Raw genomic sequence first — 24553 nt, 5'->3', positions numbered from 1 at the left:
TCCGCGTTTATTATACTTTTCTGAAGCGGTTGTTTTAAATGCGAATTGCATCGAGCATCGTCGATTCACTGTGATCTGCATTGTTTAAAACACATCTATCAGAAACGCAATGCAAATAATCCATGATACTGAGTTGTTTTACAATGCTTGTAAAATTATCAGTTAACTAGCCGGTTTCAACACTGATTTAGCACTGGTCGTACGCGATACGCGCACACGAAGTCGTACATTATTCGGTTCTGTACAAACCTGCACCCTTCTGAATGTAATTATAATCCCCCCGGCTTAACAGTACTTCCGCGCGCGCGATACAACGTGCGAGATAAAACAAGAGAAACTAGGCCAAACGAAAGGTACCAGCGTCTTATCGTGATACCGCCAGTATTTAAAAAGGAGTCTCCACCCTGAGGCATCAGTGATTCAATTACCGCGATTGTCGTTTGCAGTTTTAACGCGTGGTCTGCACGACTCGCGACCGATGTCCCTTGCTTATAACGATATTAAATATCTGTAAGATGTTACCGAGTCTAGTGTCGAAACAAATCTTCGTTCTTGTTACACTGCGGTATTCCGTGCAAGGATGGGAGAGCGGTTTGCGCCAAAGATACGACGGTTACGGAGAGGATTGGATATTCATGCCTGACGGCAACGGACAGCCCCAAGTAGCAGTGTTAAAGGTCCAAGAAAGCGAAAGGAGAGGCGTATTGGACGACTCGGAAATAGCCTACGTAATCTACACTCGGTATTCAATTGCAATTAAGCCCTAATGTGCATATTATTTAGCAACATGTGCTATCGCGCCGTAATATTCTGCCGTTTTTTACTCGGTCTCACTTTCCGTAATGCTATGTTAAGATCTAATCCAAGAGAAGGCATAAGGATGACTCTAAATGACACCACGAATCTCGCTAGCTCCGACTTCAAGCCCTCGCGAAAAACAAAATTCATAACGCACGGATGGAAGTCGAGCGCCATGAGTACCGGACTTTTGAACATGAAAGAAGGTACAGCCACTTGTCTTTCCAATTAATTTGCGAATTAGGTCTCGGTTCATTGGCGAGGCGCACTCGCGGATAATTTGCATTCTCTTTCGAGTAGCTTTTCTCACTCATGGCGACTACAACGTTATCCTCGTGGATTGGGAACCCTTGGCCGCGAGCACATTTTACTTGGGTCCGATGCAAAACACCGTAAGAGTCGGGACTGACGCCGCCAACTTTATAGACTTCTTAGTGAAAGAGACTGGACTGAAAACAGAAGACGTTCATTTTATCGGTATATTACTTTGTATAATACATACTATTATATTCGCAATCGCAATTTCATTGCCGTTTATTTATATTATCTATAAGGTCATTCCCTTGGGGCACATGTGGCTGGGAATGCGGGCGGTGCGACGACTTCCGGGAAATTGAGCAGAGTAACAGGTTTGGATCCAGCGCTGCCGGGATTCCACGTTCTCGCCTCCGAGAAAACTCGGTTAGATTCCACGGACGCGGCATTCGTCGACGTCATACATTCCTGCGGAGGTGTGTTAGGTTTTCTTCAACCACTGGGAAAAGCTGATTTCTATCCGAATGCTGGTACGGCGATTCAGCCTGGATGTTGTTGCGTCCCTGAGATAATGGGTAAAGTATCTCTGTCATAGATTCTTAAAATAGAAATATTCTTATAATAGAAATATTCTTATATTCGTTCCATTTATTCTAGAGGCTTGCAGTCATGGACGGTCATACGTATACTTCACAGAAAGTATAAATTCGAAAACAGGGCTGCCGGCTAGGAAATGCGACAGCTGGGATTCGTACATGAATGGCAAATGCGCCAATTCACAAACAGTGCTCATGGGAGAGCATGTTGATCGGACCGCCGAGGGTCTATTCTTTCTTAGAACGAGATCGGACCCGCCTTATGCGTACATACCGGAAGTAACTAACAATAATGTCTAAATGAAAATGATATACACGCAATCATATCCTTCCAAGATGCATATATCGACGTAATTCCCGTCACTTTGGATCCCGTTTGCTGACGATAGCAAGAACAGCAAATATAAAATATCTGGCTTTAATAAATAGTAATTACATTATTATACACATGACTGAGGTATAATAAACGTAGCGACGAAACAATCACTTCGGGATATTATAATCTTCTACCTTGCCTCAAAGAAGCTCGTAAAAACTGTACGCACCAATGTCGCGTCACTCGGGCACCTGTTATCCCCGCGATAGTTAAAAAAATGTACAGCACCAACAAACACGGGAATGACTTAACATTTAAATTGGTTTGTAAAGCAAAGTTGTGACATATTTCTTGCGATAACGATGCGTGGCTGACAGGACCATCACGCTGTCTTTGATGCTCAAAGCATAAAGATGGTTCAGCATAACGTGATTTGGCTCAGGTAGAAGAGTAGGCTCACACTAAAAACAAAGCATTCGGTGGCAGAAAAAGTCTTATTGAATTTTCATCGAAATAGAATATTTTTCATTTTATTAACTTACGGATAACGGTGTGTCCTTGTTGAGGATAACTTGCAACAGGTGCGGCGGCAAGATAGGTGGGCCGGTTATCTTTTCCCAAGGTTTGTGCGGTGGTATTTCTTGCCCGTACTCCGTTTGAGTGCTACTAATAACACCCTCACTGTCTTTCGCGAGAGCTTGAAATACCTCAAAGTCAGACTGCCTTACAGAAACTAAGTTATTCTTAGAGCCCATGCCATTGTCTACAATTTTCTGTAATATCAAACCAACAGTTTCTGTATTTAACGTGTGATACAATATACAAAGATACAATATATAGATACGGTGTAAATAATATACATAGAGTTATTAATTAAGAAAATAACGCTCACCAGTCCAGGATCGTGCCTCCATTCTCCGTCGACGAAAAATTTATACTGATGTTCTCCCTCTGGCAAATCAATTATTGTGACAAAATCCCCGTGGCTCTTCACCATCGGTAATGTTTTCCATCCGGTGAACGTTCCGCTGATATATACCTGCTTTCCACCACCTTCCCACTTGAAGACAGTTGGTAGTACCTTACTGTCCGCAACTTTTGTCCCCTCAGACACTGTGTTAGATCTTGGTCGCTGTCCAAAGTCTTCACCGTCCTGTTGGCCACCCTATTTACATATTCCATATAAAATTACAATGTGACATTTCTGCGTAAATAGGTATAGGTAAATGTCATTTTGATATCTCTTGATATCTTACTTTTGCAAAGTACGGCTCTTCCTCCTCATGGGAGGACTGAAATACAAGTTTCTGGCTGGGCTTCTTGTCGAAGACAAATGCTTGGCCTTCTTTTCCTGGCGAAGGTGGAGGATGATCTTTGCTGTGACGGTGCTCTCTGCTTACCGTGGTGCCATGATGATGGCCGACAGGTTGATTGCTTCCCGCATTACCCATTATTGCGTCCAAGTTCTTGACAACTGTGAAAAAAATTCGACTTTACTTTCTGCCTTGTCTGAACGATTTTAAAGCACAAGTAAATTGGGAATATTATGCAGTAAAATGGAGTGAAACGTGGATATTTAACGTAGGTTAGCCCAAGGCTATTTAACAACGTTATTCTTTTTAAGAAGGAATAAGAAACGATCGTAATAAAAAAGCTCGATCTAGATGTTGTAACGTGGTTGACGTAAAATTGATTACGTCCAACAAGTGTATTCACCGTTATTCACCTGTTTGCAACAATCTCACCTGGTGCTCCGAATATACGCGTCAACGATGAATCGAGAATGTAAACATTCGCTGGCGACGTTAAGGCTAGGTCGCGATCCGACCTCGAAAAAAATTCCGATGCAATTCTATTCTTACAAATGTGTTCGGATCGACCCAAGGGCCGTTCGCGAGACGAGAATATTCCTCGTGATTGTATACAACGCAGTCAACGCACCATATCATGTCACAAGACTTTTTATCACTTAAAATAGTTACCTAACATCGACATGTAGACGAAAAGATACTGCAGAAATTCGCGTTATCGCGAGCGTTGAATGTTGATATCGTAAGTCGATAAGATTGGGAACTTCAGTCACGTTTGACCATACGTCGTTCTTAACAACGTTGATAATGTAGATTAGCGGCGATAGAAAATCAATTCGCAATCGATCGCGAGGCAGAACAAAGTTCATTCGGCGTTCAAAATTAATTTGTGTCCAATATACATAAAATATCCCGCAATAGTAGCGTGAAAGAGCGATTAATCGAGATCGAAGGGGTATCAAGTCGTTAATTGCAGGGTTTGGATTTCGCGCGCACGCGCAATCGCCATGACAGTTTCGCGCCGCGCCGCGACGATCACGTCCCGTCCGAGCTCCGAGCTCCTCGCGATTTTCCCGTTTTTCGCGTGGTTTTTCGCGAGTCTCGCGTCCGTGCGAGTGCCGAAAGTGTCGAGCGAACTGCCGGATCGCCGGGGACGCCGGGTCGCGTCATTTCGGCAAAGATCGCAGTCAGATTTCGCCGCGGGACGGCATCGAGGGATGTCGATCGGGAATATCGGGGTTCTCCGCGAGCGACGAACGTACCGTGGGCGCGCGCGCATGCGCGGCCCGGCTGCTATTTCTACAATTTCGCGCCGCGATAATTCGTAATTCGGCGAGAGACTTTGATCCGAAGTGAAATTGTCGACCATGATGTTGAGTGTGGAAATCATATATCGTGCCTGTCCTTCTCCGTCGCTCGTGGAGAAGGACAGCCATACGATCCGTCTCCTACTCCAGCTCGTTGACCGCCATGTTGTTGAGTGTGCAACCATTTCACGGATTTTGACCCGAGTGAACATGCTACTTATACTGTGGCTTGATGTCGAGAGCGAAGTGCCAAAAGTACGGGGAGTGAAGTGTGCCGACTGGTCGTCGTGACGGTTTTAATTCGCGTACGCGATTGCGATCCACCGTCGCACCGTGCCGATACTCGCGAACGAGTAGTGCGAAACGAAGCGTCGCGTCGGGAGTGAAGTGCCGGGAGTGAAGCGCCGGGACGACGAAGCGTCGCGTCGTATCGTTCTAATTCGCGTATGTACTTATTGACACTTGAGATTATCGTGTCTCTTAATTGAGATCGCGTGCCGTGCCGATTTTTGTGACCGCTGCTGAGAGCTCCGCTTCTCGCGGCTTTGGAGGGACGAGGCAGCGGAGGAGGGTTCAGCACGACTGGAGCAGCCGGAGCTGGAGCTGCTGGAGGCGCGAGGGGGTTGCAGGGCGACTACGCAGCGGTTGGTGAGTGGAGACGAACTCTATTTTGCATGCAATTAATTAGACAATTAATTGTTTATTCGCGGTCCGACTTTTTTCGGGCGTATAAGGATATGTAGCGCGGAGGTTTGAATAATGCAAAATTTTCCATCGCGTTGCGTCGCCCGTACTCGTATCTCGCCGTTGCGGCGCCAGAGCGCGGCACCGGTTGGTATCTCCCACGATATTTCCGCGTGCGCCGAAAATAAAAACTAAATTAGTGGCAGGAACCGACGGACAAATTGCTTATTCGTCTCGGCAAATTATTGCAAATCGTGTCGCCTCGTATTTTTTATGAATTTAACTGAGCCGAATTGAACTCCGCTTCTCCCCACGTTGCCTTATAAAGTTATCGAAACACGCCTTGCACCGCTCGCACGCGTGACTCGCGTGAGCAATGTTGTTTATGGTAAAGTTATCGGTGAATATACCACCGGCTGTCGTGTCTTTCTTCATCACACATTTTTACCATTCCCTTCTGCTTCCCTCTTTCCTCTTACTCAATTTTATCTCTTCCCCCCTTGCTCCCCACTTCTCTCTCTCTCTCTCTCTCTCTCTCTCTCTCTCTCTCTCTCTCTCTCTCTCTCTCTCTCTCTCTCTCTGGTCAACTTTTTTCGCCCGTTTCCTGGGCGAATTTATTATTTATAAAGGCGAAAGCACACCCCGGGCGTGTTTCGTCCTTCGTAGCCGGCGGCTACGCGCGCGGGAGAACGCTTATATATCTCGTGGCTCGTGTTACTCGCTCGTCTCTCTCTCTCTCTCTCTCTCGGCCGCGAGGTCGGTTCGGAGGGGTGGAACCGCGGGTAAAAACGCGCCCCCCGTGTATTAAATATCCTGCAATAACAGTAATTACGGTTACGGTGCTTTGCGAAATTGCGCGGCTACCTCATCGCGCGGCCCTGCGGCCCCGGGCCCGCGCTATGTACGCGAACGCGATCCCCTTATGGGCGGCGGATATCACGTGGACAGGGTACGCCGATTCCGAGGCGAATCGGCCGCCGCGGTTCCCGAACTCCTCGAGTAACCGCAACCTGCTCATTTAGCCTTTCCCTCCCTCCCCCCCTTCGACTCGCTTGTAATCGCGAAGGGAATAGACGCGACGCGCGAAAGTATCCTCCGTGTCTCCGCTTTCGACGTAATTATATTTAAATGCACGGTGTTATACGTTTTAAATGAGGAGGACACGTCGAAATTGTAGAGCCGGTTTTACATGGGCATTTAAGGGGAACGCACGTACCGAATCGTAATTACGTTGTAATCGCGATTACGAATCGAATTATAAATCGAATTGTTTCGTCGCGTGATATAAAAGCGTTTGTATTATCGCGTAGGTGCCTTTTCTGGATTCGATTATTCGAGATGTGTAAAAAAGGCTTGACTGCATTGACAGAGCGATAAACGCTTTTCACCCGATAACGTCTCTGACGTTTCACTTATCGAGATAGTATGAATTTCATTTACCGCAGCATGCGGTGCATATTGATTATTAAATGTATTCCTTATTTAATGATGCTGATTAGATTAGTGTAAAAGGCCGGGATTATATCTAAAGTGGGAACATCTGTTCGTGGTTTCTGATGGCAATTGCGCGTTTGTTATATTTCGTATACGCTTTGCGTGATTAATTCTTATCTCGATGGACGTATTTACTTTAGAGGACTCGGAAAGTATATATAGGATTGCGTTAAAAAAGCGCGACTAGTAATTTTACTATATGCACTAGTAATTATACTTAATTACAGGAAACACTTATTTCGAAAATAATTCGCAAAGTCTAAATTTAAAAAGTAATTAAACGATATATTTGCGGGTGTGTCGTATCGATTATATTAAATTCTGTATAACTTTATTCCGGGATAGGCCTCGTAGCGATATTATTGCTTCGCCTCTTGCGTGTATCTTTTTTGGCGTCAAAAGCATAGCTAATATCTTTATACTATTATTCATTTATTGGTTGTATTAAAAAGTCATTATCGTCGCACGAGCTGCAAGACATCTTCGAAATTAAATTGGCTTTTATTCACTTTCGACGTATTTTAATCGCGCGTTAAACCGATCTTGTATCGAACGGGCGAGAGCGGAAAGTCGACGGAAGAGCATATAAATTCGTGACGGGGGCCCCCGAAAAGTCGTCTAGGCCAGATGTCGAGCGTTCAAGATAAAAAATACCAAAGCGTATTCGAAGAGAGAAAAAAAGGAGAACCAAAGACGCGGGAGGGTGGCGAGGGAAAAAGGATCGGGCGGCGAGAGGCGGTGTGTGCATGCGCTTAATCGATAATCACCGGCAAGTGGTTTCGTCCGAAAAGGGTGCGGTGGATACATCTGCGAGGTATCATCAGCGCCGCGTACAAAAGGTCGATCCATCATCGGGCCGACAATCCAAATTCAAAATTGGCCCGGCCAGTTCCCAGCGACCGCGCGTGCAATTATAATGGAGATTAAAAACAATCCAAACAGCTTCCACACGTCCGAGTAAGTGCGGGACGGTTCGAAGACACGTCGCGTCGTCGCCGAGATGGAAGTCTGTGGTCTGTGTCCCCCGGCATAACGGTCCTCGTTATTTTACTCTTCTATTTATTTTTATTTACTTTATTTCGCGGTATCGTTAGGGGTGGGGGGGAGGGGGCATTGTGTAACGTGATTGTAGCGTGCCGCGGGAATGCGCCGTGTTGTAATCTCGCGCGTTATTGCTACACAGTGGCGCACGCGATTTTCTGCTTACGCGCCCGACTACTGAAATATCAATGTGAGGCTGTTCATTGAGCACGCGGTATGTCAGATTGTCCGGTCCTGATAGAAGAGTAGCCTTTGCGGTTTGAGCGTAATAATAGGTATAACGTCAACGCCGCGTTTTAACATCTTGTTAAGTTTTTGGATTAATAAGGTGGCTAAGAATCTCAGTGGCGCTTTTCTTCTCTCCCCCCCCCGCGCATTGTAATAACGAGCGATTTGGAAATTTTAATCGCGCTTTAATAATTCAATCGCGAGCAGCAGACACTAGTATGTTAAAAAGACTTTTGGGTATAGTCGGTTTCTTAAACGCTCGTATTATTACGTAATAGCGCATAAAATATACAATAGAAACCAGCCGGCTGCCGAGTTTCGTTCCCGGAAAGGCGAGGCAGATTGTAGATAATCGTGATGATAGAATGCCATTTAACATTGGCAGATTTTTTTTTTAAATCGTTATCTTCCGGTGCTGAGTTTCGCATAACGAAGCTTGAGAGTTTTGTCCTTAGTGCGCACTTTTCTCCAAGTTATGTTCGAATAACGTAAAGGAGATTAGGATCATTTCTTTTTTATTGTACGGAAGGAAACGAGATGTGCGAAAACTAAACGCGAAGATGCGGTGCAAAAGCGAGGTGAACGCCGAGCGAACGAGCAAGAGAGAAAGAGATAGAGATAGAGATAGGGAGAGAGAGAGGTGGGAAAGGATTACGGTGCGTCAACGGCGATGACTGAACGGGCCGTAATCGCTGTGCCGATCTAATATTTCGAATAGTTCGCATTTACAATGGGCTTTATTGGCGGGAAAACTGAGGGGGTATTTTGAGCAGGCGGGACATCCATCACGGGGTGTCAACGCGATTGTCTTCCGCGGCGTTTGCCACGGGAAAGTATTGACGTCGGGGGCTTGCGCGCAACCGCCGAAATACCGGTCGCGCTCATCGTCGCTCGGAAATGAATAAATGTCGTTAAAGTAATTAAAATCGGGTGCCGGCTGTCCCGCGATCTCGAATAACGACCAAGTTCCCGCCCCCTCCCTCCCGCCCCCGATGCGGCGATATCGATTCGCGCGACGCCCGTCCCGTCGAGGATGACGCGTCAGGAAACGCGATGGACAGTATTACTTCGGCCAACGAATTTATCCGGACGACACGGCGCCCGGCTTCGCCATTGTGTCGTATTTAAATGAGCTTTCTAATGTATTTAGCTTGAATACCGCGTGTGGCGAAAACTACCACCCCGTGTGTCGCAGAGGCGGCGCATTTTGTCGCCGCTGCCGTCAATATCAACAAAAAGATCATTTTCGGCATGATTTCAACTTTTCGTTAAAAAAAAAAAAACAAAGAAAAAACGCAAAAATTTGACAAATTTACTTTGCTTTTTAGTCTAACGTAAACGTAGAAGTTTAATAGTAAAAGTTCTAAGTACCATTTATTTTTATGACAATGCTGTTCAAGTTATTTTTCGGACTGACGACTATTTTTTTTGCATTGCTCGTAGATTTATAGAGAATCGGATTTGACAGGCATTCATTCCGGTCTCCCGCTATGTCTTATGCAGGAGATAATGCGTGCGCGAGCATGCGCGCCGCAATTTGTGTATCTATCGCAATGTGTATCTATCGCGTCTGAATGTGCTAAAATAATAACGAGAAATTGCGAGCCGCGAGTATAGCTGCGTTTGCAGGGGATGCCGACGTATAATCGAGGCGCACACCCTCTCTCCCGGCTATCTGTTTTATTTATCCGATAACACGCCATTATGGGCGAATCGTGAATGCGGCTGTGCCGGTAACGATTGGCTATTTATAATAACACGTGGCATACGGGTAATTAGTTGCGCGCAAGCCACAGTGAAAAACCGAACGCGGGTATCGGTATCGAGAAAAATTACCGTCGTTTTTCATCGCGCCTTTGTCTACTTTATTTGGACTTTCATCACCTTTTTTTCTTTCCCTCCCCCCACCCGCCCCACGCCAACTTGCCTGATCGAGAAACACTTTCGATCGCGGTTCCGTGCATATTCTATTGTGTCGGTGCAATTAAATTTCGCATTGCACTTTGACGATTTTATCCACGATTGATTTTTTAATCTTAACTACACGAGGGGCTTGCAAATAGGCCACTACTTATATAGCGCGCCAGATGAAGCGATCATAAAAAGATAGGCCTCTTCGATAACTTTCGCGTTCAATCTCGCCGCGTTCCTATTCGATACTTTCAGTGCGGAAAAATATCGTCAATGTTTTTTTTTTTTTTTTTAAGCCGCCGTAAAGTTACGTTGATTAAATTTTTTTGTTTACTTACTCTTGTAAAGGATAGATCGCGTTATTTGCGTATCGTTTCAAGTAACGTATCGCGTTACGATATATCGAAATTAGAAAGCGACTTTGAGGCGAGTTATGAAAAAGAAATTATGAAACCGCTTCTGTTTAATTCGGAACGGCTATTCGATCAGAGAAGATTATGCCGGGATTTCATAGGCTAGGGAGGCAGAGATATGGTGGCTCGGATAAAGGAGGGCAGGGGAGGCAGGGGCAGCTGGAAAGTCTTGTCCATTGTGCCGGACGTGTACAATGCTTATCGACGGTGATTGCTTCATTGCGGACTAGAACGGGGATGCTGGATGTAAGGGCGTGATGCATACACCGACGCAGCTCGGCGTTATCGGGTTATCGGCCGTAATGCACACGCACGCCGACCACCTTTCTACTGGGTTAACATTTCAATCTGGAAAATGTAAACCATCCCATCCTCCGCTTCGCTCGCTCGGTCTTCCTTTCTCTTTCTCTCTATATATCCATCTCCCGCTTTCTGTCTCTCTTCGCCGACACTCGCTCGTTTGCATATCGCCCGCTTGTTGTTCTCGCCCGGCGAACGGACAAATTTGACTACGGCGACTACCGATTGATTCTGCGATTGTGATTCCAATAGCCGCGTATGCCGATGCAAAATTAAAACGGTAGAATTGGCATTCGCACGATATTCCAGCGTGAGAGCTTCGCAACGATCGATATTCATCCGCCGCGGGAGTTATCCAACGATGAAACGCGTACCGTTAAGAGAGAAAGAGAGAGAGGAAGAGGAAGGAGGGAGGAAATACGGTGAACGCGCACACGGCGTGAACATCGAAAAGAGCAATCGCGCCTGTTCTCGATGCAGTCCTCCCGACACGGGTCTGCTCAACTGCGTCTAGATGCGCTCGTGTATTCTCTATGCGAGATGGGCAAAAATCCGTCCGTGCGCGCTCCTCCTTTTTTTTTCCACCCGCCTTTCGTTCGTAACGGCGGCGAAACCACCCTCCGCCCTCCCTTTCTCCATATAGGCGTGTAACGACGATGCGCAAACAATGACGAGGGTTACGTAACAGCTATGCACGATGCAAACACACCGTGTTGCGCTAAGCGCGTATCTGTAGCGGGGTGGGCAACGAGCGGTAACAGGGACTACGGTGGCGACGGCGGCGACGTCCAGGACGAACAATGCGTATCACACGGTGGCCTGTCTGAAAATGCCCGGGCGCTCGTTCCCCGTCGTGCCAAACCTCGCGCCAAACGCGAGCAAGAGGCGCGATATCGGTGTGCTTTCGAAAAATAGACAGGGAGGAAGAGAGGGGAAAGGGAGGGTGAGAAGCGGGGAGCAAAGGAGCGGTATGCGTGTGATATCGAGCGTAATATCCGAAATAAATTTCCGATAATCGAGAGTCTGAAACTCTCTAAAGAATAGATTAGAACTCGTCGCCGTTAGATCACCCGCGCATCATTATTTTAGCTTGACATTTCGTTTATTTAAATCAACCTACTGATCGGTGACTGATTTATTTTATTTCAGGTTACATGAAATAATGAGATACATCGTACGTATCGATTACGCTTATATTATTATTGTAGTTAATTAATACGAACGTGTTTACATTGAACCCATTTTGAAATTTAATACCTCGGCGACGGCCGTTTTTCAAAGTGCATAACGACTGCGCGCGAATCTTTCCGGTGGTAGTCGAGCGAAATTAGCCAGCCAAGTTTCTTAACGATTCAGTGGAGCACCGCCCGCGCACACAGTCTGTAGACTTACGGAATTTCATCGGTAACCGCAGAACAAGAGGAGGCCGGTGATCGGCACTTCCACGAGCGAATGCATCGAGGTATAGGTACGATGACGGGATTGTCCTTCATTACGCACGAAGGAAAGTGCAGTCATCGGCGCGCATACCCGTAGGTATGCACACACAGAGGCATTAGCTCCCCCAAAGCCCAGCCGGTATTAATTCCACTAATTGGACGTGGTTTGGGTCGCGGCAAACATCGGTCCCTCTACCGATCGCCCCCGACTTGTCCGGACCATGCGCGTCGATCTCATGATCGATCGTCCTCTCGCAAGACAAAGGACGATTCTTATTCCGTTCTGAACGAGTTGCTCGAAGCTTAGCTTTATTCCTCAACTTCAACAGATAGGGTTCACGCTACAATTTATCATATATCCGCGGTAGTTTCGAAGTTACAGGAATATCAGTTTGCAAAGTCGTCTGACATAAATCTTTCTTTTGAATTATTAGCGTAGTCAGTAGCGAATTTATTTTACCGTTATTGGATCGTTGTACGCGGTTATGCGAACGATACAATTACAATAAATTGATCGTAATGTATGTATGTATATCCGAATTTTGCGAGACATTAAATGCTCCGCTCGAAATTCTCCGCAATGAGTTACGATTCTCCTAAATGTGTAATGTCAATTAACATGTGAGATGACATGTAACTGTCGAGAATGGAGTTCACATCGACACGCAGGCTAGTTTTGCGAATGTACGAATAGCGATCGGGGTTTTCGCTTGCGCGCCCGCACTCAATGAAGGATAGGCCTAGGGGGTCTCGCTTCGTTTAGGGATCTATAAGGTGACGGGATCAGCTGTTTCGAGTAAGCGTATCTACGGACCGTGGAATCTGTACGTGAGCACGAGGTACGGCCGTGTGTGCGAGTGCGTACGGTCGCACGGACGTGTCGGTATAAACACATACGACGATACTCGGTATCGCGAAGGGTCTCCCTAGCGAATCTGGGTCACCGGGCCGATGAGGGACGATGAGGGGTTGACTGGCCAAAAGAGAGGAGAGAACGCTAGACTCTTTTCCCCTCCAGTCGCTCCCAGCCACGAAGCGTCTATGAGATAATCGGAGACTGGTCGGATCTTCTCTACCATGTGATATTTTTCGCATTTTGTTTGTACGGGGCCAAGGAATGTATTTAAAATACGGATTAAAGAGCTCTTGAAAAAGAAAAATTACGTTAGTCTTTCCGCTCTCATTCAAGATGAGAGACGTCGCACATATAATATTGAGTTAGTTAGGATATGAATATGAGTACTCGACACCCCTCTTCGTCAAATCCCTTTCGAGAAGTTATATCTACACTTAAGATTAAGCGTCTTGTTTGTTACATTCGCTCGTGTAATTATTCGTATCCGTGTACACGGTTACGGTTTTCATCTCTGTCTCGCGAATCGAGGCACTCGATCGCGGCAAAGTTCACCTCCAGGAACTGTCGGCGGATACGGGCGCCTTGGGTATGGCACAAAGATATTAAGCACCCATACCCTAACCGTGTCGAGCTACGGAGAGCGTAGACTATCCTATGTGCTGGACTGGTGGGGATGGAGAGGCGGAGGAAACGCGGAGGCGCGCGCGGTAGAGAGGGGGCAGGTGGACTAAGGGTGGGCGAAGGCGTAAGGGGGTGGCAGAGCAGGAGAGAGATCGCAAGGAAAGCGGAGTTACCTACAGAAGAAATAAGTGCGCGCGTGTAATGCTGATGGCGAATATGGTAGAGGAGATCTGAGGGAAGAGTAGAGAGGGTGGCGGAGAAGGTTGAGGAGGAGGAGGAGGAGGAGGTGGTGAAGGAGGAGGTAGAGAAGGGAGAGGAGCAGGGGCAGATAGAGGAGTGGGCTCGCGGACGGCAGAAGGGTAAAGAAGGGAGGCAGCGCGCGCGAAAGCGAGCGATCGATTCGAACGTTGGCGACATTCTTCGTCGTAGGGACAGGGAACAGTGGGAGAAAGAGGAAGAGAGATAGAGACACGGGCAGTACGTGTGTGCGCACGTGACGCAGAGGGGGATGACGGAAGAAGGAGATAAAGCGAGGACACAGGCGGAGAGGGCTGGTCGTACGAGAGAGAGAGCGCGCGAACTCGGAGAACGTGAAGGGCGGGAAACGAGGAGGGGCGGAAGACGAGAATAGCATCAGAAAGATAGGAAAGAACGAGAGAAAAGTGAGAATGGTATACGACCTCGGAGGGATCGAGAATGCGAAAAGTGAGAAAATAGAAATACGGAATGAATTAAATATTAAAAGTAAAATAAAGAATTATTAAACAAAGAAGAAATCGAATGCAACGGAAGTGGGAGGATCCGCGATCGAAACACGACGATGGAAATGGATGTAAACAACCGAAGAAAGAAGCAAAAGCGAGCCGAGACTTGAGGGACTGGGCAACAATCAAGACGCCTGAGAGAGGAACAGCATGCGAATTGCGAAATAAGAGACAAGAGTGAAAGATATAAAAGCGAAGAGTGGGGCGTGGAGGTACGGACGCGTGAGCGAGCGAGTGAGCGAGCGAGCGAGCGAGCAAGTCGAGGCAGGAAAGAGAACGTAAGATCTACAACGAAAGAAGACAAACCCAGTGAGATAAAAGAAGAAATCCCCCACTCGCGCGCCGCTCGCGTCGCCGGTACGTTCCAGTCGTACTGTCCTCAGGCTCTCTGCGCGTCTGCGTCTGGTTGTCCCTCTGTGTTGGTAGCCCCCGGAACCGTCCTCACCGGCGTAGTTCGTCGTCGTCTACCACGTCGGTGGCAGAGGTTGGCAAATAGTGGGGGACGCGGGGGGCGGGTGGCCGAGCCGCCGCCACTTGGGGGAAGGTTCGAAAGGCGTAGACAGTGCGAGCCTGCCGTCCAATAGCGAGAACAGCCGCCCTGGTGGCTCCGCCAACCGGATAGTCGGTTGCGCGCACAGAACGCCCATCCTCCCCGTTTGTCGGGCTCCCACTGATGTTTTTATTTATTACATCTGTGACTGGGTAGGGAAATACTCCCGACTCGACCGAGAGAGCGTTTGCTACTTTGAGAACGAGCGACGCGCGTCCCTGCGAGTTACCGCGGCAGCCGCCTCCGTTGTCATCGTCGCCGTCGCCGCCGCCGCCACCGTTATCGCCGTTGTCGTCGTCGTCGCCGTCGCCGTCGCCGTCGTCTTCCTCCTCGCTGTCATCTCGTCATTGACATCGTCACAGTCGTATACACGTTACGGTTCCCTCGTGCTCACGCGTTTCGTCTAGAGCCCGGTGTAGTTGTCGCGATTCGCTTTCCGTTTTTTTTTGTGATATGGAGGTATCGTCGTCGTGAGCCAGTGCTAACGTCTCGCGCTGACCAACTCAGCGCGACAACATTTGTCATCGTGTTGTCAGCCTCGTCGTTGTGTTATCGTCAAGTTAAATCTTCGCGATGGATCGGTGAAAAGCAAATACGCGCTGAAAGTGGACTGAAAGTGGACCGAAAGTTTGTTATGAACACAGAAGTTCACGTGCGTGTGAAGACTGAAGAAATCGTGCGGTCTGACTTGGGCCAAGACGCACGACTTTCATTTGCAATGATAAATAGCACGTTCGATGGACGTTAGTTTGAAAGGTTAAATCGTTTTACGTGCCACTTATCGGTGCGGCTACGAGAGCTCGCAAAGAGGATCGTGGAAGAAACGGCTTTAACATGCATTGAAACGATATCCACGCTCGATTGTTCGAGTCGTACCGATATTCGCCAGCGGGCGAACACAGTGATACGGCGACGTGAACGTCAGAGGCACGGAGCGTATCGCTGGCGACAGGAACGTGCCGGAGTGTCTCGTCGTCTCTACGAGTTGTAGGAAGAACAGGGACGCGCGTTTTCGACCCTCCATGGACCACGGAGCGATGGACAGCTCTTCCGACCACAGCAGCCGTGCCAGTCCCGTAACCGGCAGTCCGAAACATCCTCATAGCCCGTCGACGCAACAGAGCCAGCAACAGCAGCAACAGCTCCACGGCAATCAGCATCAACCGCCGCCGTCTCATCAGCAATCGCACGGGCGCGATCAGATACGCGATCATCAGCAGCAGCAACCGCAGCATCGCGGTGTGCCAACACCGGGATCGCCTACGAGAGGCTCGCCACCCCAGGGCCTTCCTCTGAGTCCGCCGCCGTTGTCGGCCGGGGGCGGCCCCGGGGCACCGCCGGGGATGGTGCCTCGTATGCCGGGACTGCCGCCGCCGGGACTGGGACTGCTGGGCCAGCTCGGTGGTATGCTCAGCGGACACCATGGCTCACCGCTGGAGCTAATGGCAGCCCATCACGCGGTCCTGCCACCAAGATCCTACAACAGTCCACCGCCGATTAGCACTAGTGATCCTACCGCCAACGAGTGCAAGTTGGTCGACTACCGCGGCCAAAAGGTCGCCGCGTTTATAATCGCCGGCGACACGATGCTCTGTCTGCCTCAGGCCTTCGAGCTGTTTCTCAAACACCTCGTGGGCGGCCTCCACACAGTCTACACGAAGCTCAAGCGACTGGATATCGTGCCGTTGGTGTGTAACGTCGAGCAGGTGAGGATCCTACGCGGTCTCGGAGCCATCCAGCCCGGCGTCAATCGGTGCAAGCTGCTCAGCTGCAAGGACTTCGACATTCTTTACAGGGACTGCACCACGGCCAGGTAGGTTGACGAACTCTCGTAGGTTTCGCGACGATAGGATTTTCTCTTCTTATCTGTCAAGTTCTCGTTCGTCGGTTAGGTCCGTGCGATTCGGGAGCAGGTGTTTCTAGATTAAGAAAAACTGTGTTTGTTTAATTTCTCGAACATTAAGTTCATAGCTGATGATTGATATGCAGAATATTCAGAGCAGGAGAGAGAGAGAGAAAGAGAGCAGGGCCTTTTTAAGATCGTGAATAGTAATCTCGACGAAACCAATTTTTTTGACGTTGCCTCGTGGCGATCGCGCCATATTTCGAATGTTTTTGAAAAGGAATCCTACCCATAATAGCGAGCAGCAGATGTTTGTCGACTGTTATCCATAATTAATGCCAGTCCGTTTCGATAATATGATAAAAAGAAAAAGAAGAAGAAGATTCCGGAAATAACACTCGCGTATTGGGCACCTCAACGCGCTTCTTAGCTGCTGTTACTACGAACAGAAGCTACGATCTTCGCATACATTAATAACGCACGGTGTCGCCGCTGGGCAGCACTTTATCTTCGCCCCGTACCTTGGCTTGGCTTTCACGCTACCAGTCCGCCAAAAAGTACTTTAATTGTGTACCACCTACCGCTCCTTAAGACTTGATCATCGTCGAAAACAGCTCCCGGTGACCCTCAGGCCTTTTTGTATAGGCAGTTCACGAGCGATTCTCATCGTGAAATTGCACTTTGGTTTAGAAGGAATGCCGTTTCGAGAATAACATTATTTGCATTCAGGATAGTCGCACTGAAATGAGAGACATTATCGCACTCGGTTGTAAAATAATATTCACGAAATCGTTATGGTGCACCGTACGACAATAGAGAATTAAGATATCCGAGTCGTGTGGCAGCGGCACGTGCTCCTCGTTTCTAGGATTGTCACCGAGTTCCCGCGCCAACAGGTGTCCCTTTCACGGCAGTTTCTCTGAATGAATCGTCCCCGAATAGGGAGAGAAAGAGAGGATGCCGGGCGAGAGGAAGAGAGCCTGGTTGTACAAGCTCTCTCGCACCCCACCCACGAGGTAGACGACAGACGAAACGGAATGGTAAACGGAACGAGGGGATTTAAGGTCGTCAGGGAAAGTGTTGTCCTCTCGACGTCGTCTATCAATCGAGATCTCATCCCATCGATCAACGTTTTGTTTTAATCGATAGGCTCGACAATTTTGCTCGATATACTCTCGACAAATTAATCATTCGCTACGTTTAACTGTCACGATACGACCGAGGTCTTTCGGTGTTCGCGGCGGGCCACGAATCTCGCGCGGCAAACGGGCAATACTTGTTCAGCATGCGATGCGCAGCGGCAGTCACAACGGAAACGGATTCAACGCGACACGGAGAGAGGGACCGAGCGAGAGGGAACCGAGGGATATCCCGAGGGACAGAGTGAAAGAGCTAGAGAGATAGTCAGAAGGAGAAAGCGAGCGCGAGAAGTAGAAGGAGGAAGCTCGTAGGGATCGCAGGGATCCAAATAATCCGGAGTCACAGTCACAGAACAGAGTTCCGCGAGCCGTCGGCTCGTGCGGGTCTCGCCTTTCTCGAGCACGTTTTTTTCGTCTCGCTAAAGCTATTCTTCCTCGCGATATCAAGTTCGAGTTGAGCTTGATTAAAAAATCGTCAGTTTTTTTCGATATTCTATTATCTCTGTCCACTAGACAATCTTACGTCTCTGTTATAAATAATGTTATGATATAGCAAAAGGAAGGATTGCTTTCTCGAATAATTGCAATTATTGTCTACATGTAGACAACGGTTTTGAAATTTTTTCTGTAAATTATCATGCATCTAATATCAAAAACAGTTCACGATTCGTTATCAGTATTGACGATCATATGCCTAAAAATATTTGTTATGTTTATCGCGTCGCGATGATATCAAAGACGAGCAAGCAAGCAACCTAGTTCTTGGTTCTTCAGTTTGTCTTCAAAATCCTCGGATACTGTTTCCATCCGATTTTCTGATTGCGAAGAAACGAGATCGTAGAAAAGCGAAATGGCGCGATTGCGAAAAACAGGATGATCAGGAGGCTGCTGCGACACGACCGTTCTGTGCGGTCCGATCGCGTGTAGCGTTGACGTCGTTACATTCTGATAATACACGGCAACAGTAGCGGCAGCAAAACGGGTACACACGGCCATGCCACATCTACGACGAGCCAAACACACAGCCGAACGCGGACGGTGTAATACGCGCGCGCATGCACTTGCACACCTACGTTAGAGAGCTGCTGCACGTCGACCCCGCGCCGGCCGCCTCTACGCTCCTATCGGACCGATGCAACAGCATGCGCCCAGAACCGCACCAATAATTCAGGGGGATTTTTCTTGCGGTTTATAGCGCGCGGCGCCGGGTGCGTTGTTCCGTCCGGGCGGCCCGTAGATACAGAACCGATTGCACCGGACGCGCCGTATTTCGTGCTCACGGGCAGTAATAGTGTTAAAAAGCGAGGTATGCAGGCGACAACGACGGATGCGAAATTATAACACCGCGAGAGAATGAGAGAGAGAAAGAGAGCTTGTTCCGCTGTTGCTCCGCACCAGTCGCGGGAGACACGCGTGTCGGGACGTCCCGTGTAACGAACGCACAATGCGTGAATCGTTACTGCGGCGTGGTGTATTTTTAAATGCCGCGTTTATTTCTTATCGCGAGACTTCCTCTCCGTAGACACCGTCGTTTGAGCACGTTCGTAAGACGTGAATCCGAGACGGGGAGATCGCTATCTGATCGAGAACGCCGACAGATATTCTTGTTACAGACTGAAAAGTAATCGACTGCAATAATTGCGCGCGTCGTATATCATGGCATATAAGTCGATGCGAGCCCTACGATAATCGGCGAGGAAATAATAACGCGGCCGCGTTGCGCACAGCTAACGAGACGAGTCAATTATACTAATTAATTTGCCTAACTCGGTCGGACAAACGAACCAACGATCGCCTCGCCTCGCCTCGCAAACTGCCTTTTCAGAATTGCGTCTCTAATTGGGAATTCGCGAAAAGAGGTCGCGTCGAGGAGACAAAGAGAAAAGAAGGAAAAAGAATCGTAGGGGAGAACGTACGGCGGGGAAAAGAGCAACGCGTGATTTTTCTTCATTCTTCCTTCTTCCTATCGCGCGCGCGAGCGCGACGCTCAGTATACCTGGTATAACAACAGCCAGTTGGAAGTACGTGGGAGTGCGCGCGGCCCTGGACTATAATTCTATGCGCTATTAGCCGTTTAATTATAAAATTGTGCATAGATTAATTGGCTCCCGTAATGGCCCTAACAATGCACAGACATATTGTGAGAGAGCGAGAGACACAGGGGAGAGAGGCGGTAAGGGGAAGAGAGAAAGGAGGGGTATATAGAGAATAGAACCAATGAAGAGAGGGGTGAGGAGAGGGAGAGCAAGAGCTTGACAGACAGAGAGAGACAGAGAGAGAGAGAGAGAGAGGAAGGGGGAGGGCGAGAGAGGGTGAGAGAGAAAGAGATGGCTGCAGAAAGCCGTTATTAATATTTATTTCCTCTGCTCGCTCCTCCCAGCTCCTGGTTGTTGCCGTGCGCCGATGCGTGGTTATAGGCTACGTAAGCTTTTAATATCTATGCGCTCGTGTTAACTGCACGAATACACAAATAGGGCTCGGTAAAGTCCTCGTATGAACGCGATTGTGCTTTCTCCGCGGCTATGCGCTCTCGGGAAGCGTCGCGATATTATTTGACGGACGGACGTCTCGAAAAGGGATCGCTCGATTCTTTTGCTATAGCGACGCCGAGTGGAGAATGATCATCTCCTCTTCCCCCCCCCTTTTTCCCTCTCTCACTGTCTCCCCTCCTTGTGTATTCGTGCAGTTAACACGAGCGCATAGATATTAAAAGCTTACGTAGCCTATAACCACGCATCGGCGCACGGCAACAACCAGGAGCTGGGAGGAGCGAGCAGAGGAAATAAATATTAATAACCCCCCTCTTTTTCGCTCTCTCTCTCTCTCTCTCTCTCTCTCTCTCTCTCTCTCTCTCTCTCTGTATACGAACACGTATCTATCTGGTAATTGTATCGTTTACAGCAGCTGGCAGGCCTCTCGGCCTTTTTTTCCCCGTTACGTATCCTGCGCAGGGAATTGGGCCGCCAGCGTGATATTATAAAGGCTCGCATGACCCCATTGTTAGCATTACTTTTCATCGAGATATACGCGCATGTTGTTGCCACCGTCCTGCATGTACACGCGCTCGTATAGACTCACCCACGACGTGCGTGAGTGAATGCGCGCACGCGTGCGTGTCTCTCCATTAAATCTGCTTGTCGATTAATCCCATAACCGAAAACGAAGTCTGCACGTTCGCCGCTACTGTGCGTCAGTATCGTGAGAATAATTCAGGCAACTCCAATCGATGAAAACCGCGAGGCGGATAAGCCTTGAACTTTATAATATACATCAGTAACGAAACACGGCCGCGCTCTCGGGCTTTTTATTGATAAAAAGCGGGAACTGTTTCGCCTCGATTGGAAAACCCGAGTGCATCGTAACGTATCCGGATGCTGGTCGTTATTGGCTATTTCGGAGCTCGTAGTCGAGCTATTTAATGAAACGGTCATGACATCGTTATCGTTTATTTATTCATTTGTTCGTTTATTTGTCGGTTTAACAGCTTCGAGATACAGTATAGTTTATCGAGTTGTTTAATTACTCGACGCCACTCGACGGAGAAACCGGAGCGCGAAGCGGCCTTCTCCATTTATGGAATTCTCACAGTCCTCGAAGCACGCGGCCAGCGGTCACTAATCTCTTCTTACAATCGTTCTTAATTTACGGAAATTAATTGAAAACACAAATCTGAGAGGGGTGGCTTTCTTCCCAGCATCCGTCCGTCGCCTCCCCCATCCCCGTTGCCGTCCGCCATCACCACCCAGCCTACTCCCGCGCTTCGCTCGTAATTCTCGGTAATTAATAATCTGCAACAAGTAATAATAAAGCCAGTAATCCGGCTGCGCGCGGCGCCGCGGCCGGGCAGCGTTCTTAATTCTGGATAATTAATGCAAAGACAAACAAGAAGGATTAAAACCGAGCTACTCGCCCACCCACCTTACCGCTCTTTCTCTCGTTGTTTCTCCGTACTTTTCCCCCTTTTTAACGCCGCTGTCCGCTTCTACGCTTCCAAAGATGGCCGACCGATGTAGCGAGACATGAGATATCCGTATCTTTTATTCCTTCTTCTCCTCAGAAAACTTATAAAGTTTGGAATACACGCGATTATGTCATCTTGATCTTTTCTAAATGCGAAACGTTCAATCGTCACTCTATCGGTATTGAATGAATCGCGAGGCGTCTGAGTAATCAGAATGGCGCGTATTCTAATTGCGCGAGTACGAAGCAATTAAGGAGAGTGTTAATTTGCATCCCAGGCAGGGAGAGGAGAATATGTGTTGGCTGCGCGTGCAACGATAAAGTCACAATATTATTATCGCGATCTCTGCATCGTCTGCCGGCCGTCTGCATGCGGTAAGATGAGATCGTTTCTCGAAGAGACGATGGGAACCCGTGTACGATACGTCCAGAAAGGAGAGGAGAGCCGGGAGAGAGAGCAGGATGCGAGCGGGCCCATGGCTATAATCACGGGGCCTCTTGATGGCGAGATACAAATGCAAGTCATCGAGGCCCCGTGTATTGTATCGCAATGGCGCCAGGCTCCCGTTCCGCGTTTCCCTTTCGGCGTTCCCCGATGCGTTCTTCTATCGTGCCGTGTGCTCGACGGAACCTGAGAAAGGCTCCCAATTTAGGGCGTTAAATACGCGACTGTTGCGCCGATACGGCGCTGGTATTTTGTATTTCCTGCCGCGCCGTTAACGCGTATTCTCGCCAATCATGATGGGCCGATGGATACGGTTCGATCGAACCGCAGTTAGTTTCTCCCGTCATTTCTCATTATTTACAAGACAAATCGATTCTTTTGAAAAAAATCGATATTGCTAAAATTATTGCTAAAATTATATATGATATATTATCGTACGCTCCGCGCACGATAAAATTATATCATTTATAATTTTAGCAGTATCAGATTTTTTAACGTTTTTGTATTATTCTGTACTTATTAGATCAAAGAGGTATAAGCAGATTCAATTATCTTTTTGAATTACATTGTACGTACAACTTTTAAATTATTTTAGCGTACATTATCTGACGGTCGAATGCAGGCTATATATCCGATCTTCATATATTTTATTTCGAAAGCAGATTTTTCTGTCGACGCGCAAATCGATTCTCGAGATAGGCGCACGGCAAGATTGGCGGCGTCGCGTCGGCCGGAACGTTTCGTCGCTGACGGAAGCGCTCGGGTTGCGTAACATACTTTTAACATTGGCCCCCGCATCGCATCGCAGGAGCCAAAATCGATTGTTTCTGTGCGAGCCAGTGACCCACATTAAAACAGCTGATTGTGGCAGCGGTACCCACGAGTCCCATTTCGTCATTTCCCCTCGTTGCGAACGCCGCCACCCTCGTAAAGAACTATCCCCAAGAGCGCATCTTTCTCACTCGCCCAATAGGCTGGTGAAACCTAACAACAACTCACCGAGCGAAACAAGGGTCCTTAATCCTTCTCTGTTTTTATCGTTACCCCAGATTAGAAACGTTCCTGTCGAGCAAGTACGCGAATATTCATTACACGTAGCAATAACATAACGCACATAAATTCGCAAAAATTTAAGCGATAGATTGATTGACAGATCGACAAATCTCTTGAAAATCTCTTCTCTTTGTATCAGTAGGACGTGTCTCATTATAAACGTTAGGACGGACTGAAAGAGACTTTTTAAGCGAAAGGTTTACATAAAGTAATAAATATAGACCGCGATAAAGCATTTTCTTTCTCCAATCGATATTGTCTTATGGATCTCTTACGGTATCGTGTCCCCGCATTACGGAAAACATTCGACGCGGCGGGCTCTTAACCATCTCCCTCGGGAGACACGTTTAAGAATCCCGCGTTTGTACATGCAATCGCGTGTTCACGTCGAGTAAGCCGTGCCTCGATAGTAGCCGGGTCTCGTCGTGGACGTGTCGTGCTACCGGCGCGCTCGGGTCCGTAAATCCTTTACGGCAACAATTTTATGCGGCCTGAGATTTAACGGAATCGATCCGAGGGTCAGTACGAATCCTATCTCGACTATATTGCTTTCTTATTATCGTAATCGCTCATATCCGATAGTAGAGATTCGCATTAGACGATTAGTTTCTTCCGCCGTCTTTTTATTCTATATTCTTTGTGTTTGTTTGCATACCTAGACCAAGTTATTATCTTCACGATATCGTTATTTACGATGCCAGTCGTGAAAAGGTAAACCGCTTGTCTCGCCTAGTGTTGCCTTGGTCATTTGAATGTTGAAATATATCGAGTTTATATCAATTCGATTCGCAACGGTATAATAAAATATCCGTTTCACATATGTAATTTATAAGTGATTGATTGGTTGGAATTGATATGAGAGACATTCCGACGAGATACGCACCGCTCGATCATCGAATTACTATTAACTAGCAAATATCTCAACTAGATAACTATATGTTTGCCGATATATATTTTCTTGTAAGCGCAGAATTACGAAAGGTATACGCGACGTAAGAGAGCTTCTTAATCGGCGAAAACGCCGCGTTGGTCGGTGGCGTTGTGTAATTGCCACAATTATGCGTCACCCGGTAATATCGCTGTGGCATTATAATAGTCGTCGTCGTCGTCGTCGTCGTCTCACGTCGGAATGCCATAGTCCGAACGAATTTCAAGTTTTCGTCGGCGCGGCGGTGGTCGAGCGATTGTATGCAAACTGCACGAAAGGCGCCCTTTCCGTCTTTCGCGAGG

At 47.9% G+C, this 24553-nt stretch overlaps 3 protein-coding genes across 9 annotated transcripts in view; 2 read left to right on the top strand and 1 right to left on the bottom strand.

Annotated features, from left to right (window-relative positions):
* Nucleotides 1-77: 77 nt before the first annotated feature.
* LOC112455631 (pancreatic triacylglycerol lipase) lies at nt 78-2135 on the top strand. Its single transcript, XM_025017664.1, has 5 exons — nt 78-742; nt 856-1004; nt 1099-1275; nt 1353-1628; nt 1711-2135. Exons 1-5 carry the CDS (start codon nt 516-518, stop codon nt 1947-1949), a joined length of 1068 nt encoding a protein of 355 aa, XP_024873432.1. The 5' UTR covers nt 78-515; the 3' UTR covers nt 1950-2135.
* On the bottom strand, nt 2054-14750 carry LOC112455632 (5'-AMP-activated protein kinase subunit beta-2). Of its 5 annotated transcripts, none has more exons than XM_025017670.1 (5): nt 14640-14750; nt 3222-3431; nt 2858-3130; nt 2508-2738; nt 2054-2426 (listed from the first exon to the last, which is right to left on the bottom strand). In XM_025017670.1, exons 2-5 carry the CDS (start codon nt 3414-3416, stop codon nt 2280-2282), a joined length of 846 nt encoding a protein of 281 aa, XP_024873438.1. In that variant the 5' UTR covers nt 3417-3431; nt 14640-14750; the 3' UTR covers nt 2054-2279. The 5 variants fall into 5 exon arrangements, with proteins under 5 accessions (XP_024873438.1, XP_024873436.1, XP_024873434.1 ...); XM_025017668.1 differs by lacking the exon at nt 14640-14750 and adding an exon at nt 3682-3907; XM_025017666.1 differs by lacking the exon at nt 14640-14750 and adding an exon at nt 3692-3907.
* Nucleotides 14751-14990: 240 nt separating this feature from the next.
* Nucleotides 14991-24553, top strand: part of LOC112455629 (dachshund homolog 2) — a 182860-nt gene continuing 173297 nt past the window's right edge. Inside the window, exon 1 of one of the 3 annotated variants that reach the window (XM_025017662.1) lies at nt 14991-16696. In XM_025017662.1, coding sequence (XP_024873430.1) covers nt 15906-16696 — 791 coding nt within the window. In that variant the 5' untranslated portion in view covers nt 14991-15905. The remainder of the gene's footprint in view (nt 16697-24553) is intronic. The other 2 variants (XM_025017659.1, XM_025017661.1) reach the window with 2 other exon arrangements.

The sequence above is a fragment of the Temnothorax curvispinosus genome, unplaced genomic scaffold (assembly GCF_003070985.1).
Source record: "Temnothorax curvispinosus isolate PA1 unplaced genomic scaffold, ASM307098v1 QBEX01006268.1, whole genome shotgun sequence".
NCBI lineage: Eukaryota > Metazoa > Arthropoda > Insecta > Hymenoptera > Formicidae > Temnothorax > Temnothorax curvispinosus.
Note: the sequence above shows the minus strand (reverse complement) of the source record. Positions and strands in the feature narration are given on the sequence as shown.

Coding starts and splice junctions, on each gene's coding strand:
- LOC112455632 (XM_025017670.1), bottom strand. CDS start 3,416: ATGGGTAATGCGGGAAGCAATCAACCTGTCGGCCATCATCATGGCACC. Junction 3,131..3,221: donor AAGAGCCGTACTTTGCAAAA/GTAAGATATCAA, acceptor ATATGTAAATAG/GGTGGCCAACAGGACGGTGA. Junction 2,739..2,857: donor GGAGGCACGATCCTGGACTG/GTGAGCGTTATT, acceptor TTGATATTACAG/AAAATTGTAGACAATGGCAT.
- LOC112455631 (XM_025017664.1), top strand. CDS start 516: ATGTTACCGAGTCTAGTGTCGAAACAAATCTTCGTTCTTGTTACACTG. Junction 1,276..1,352: donor AGAAGACGTTCATTTTATCG/GTATATTACTTT, acceptor ATTATCTATAAG/GTCATTCCCTTGGGGCACAT. Junction 1,629..1,710: donor TTGCGTCCCTGAGATAATGG/GTAAAGTATCTC, acceptor CATTTATTCTAG/AGGCTTGCAGTCATGGACGG.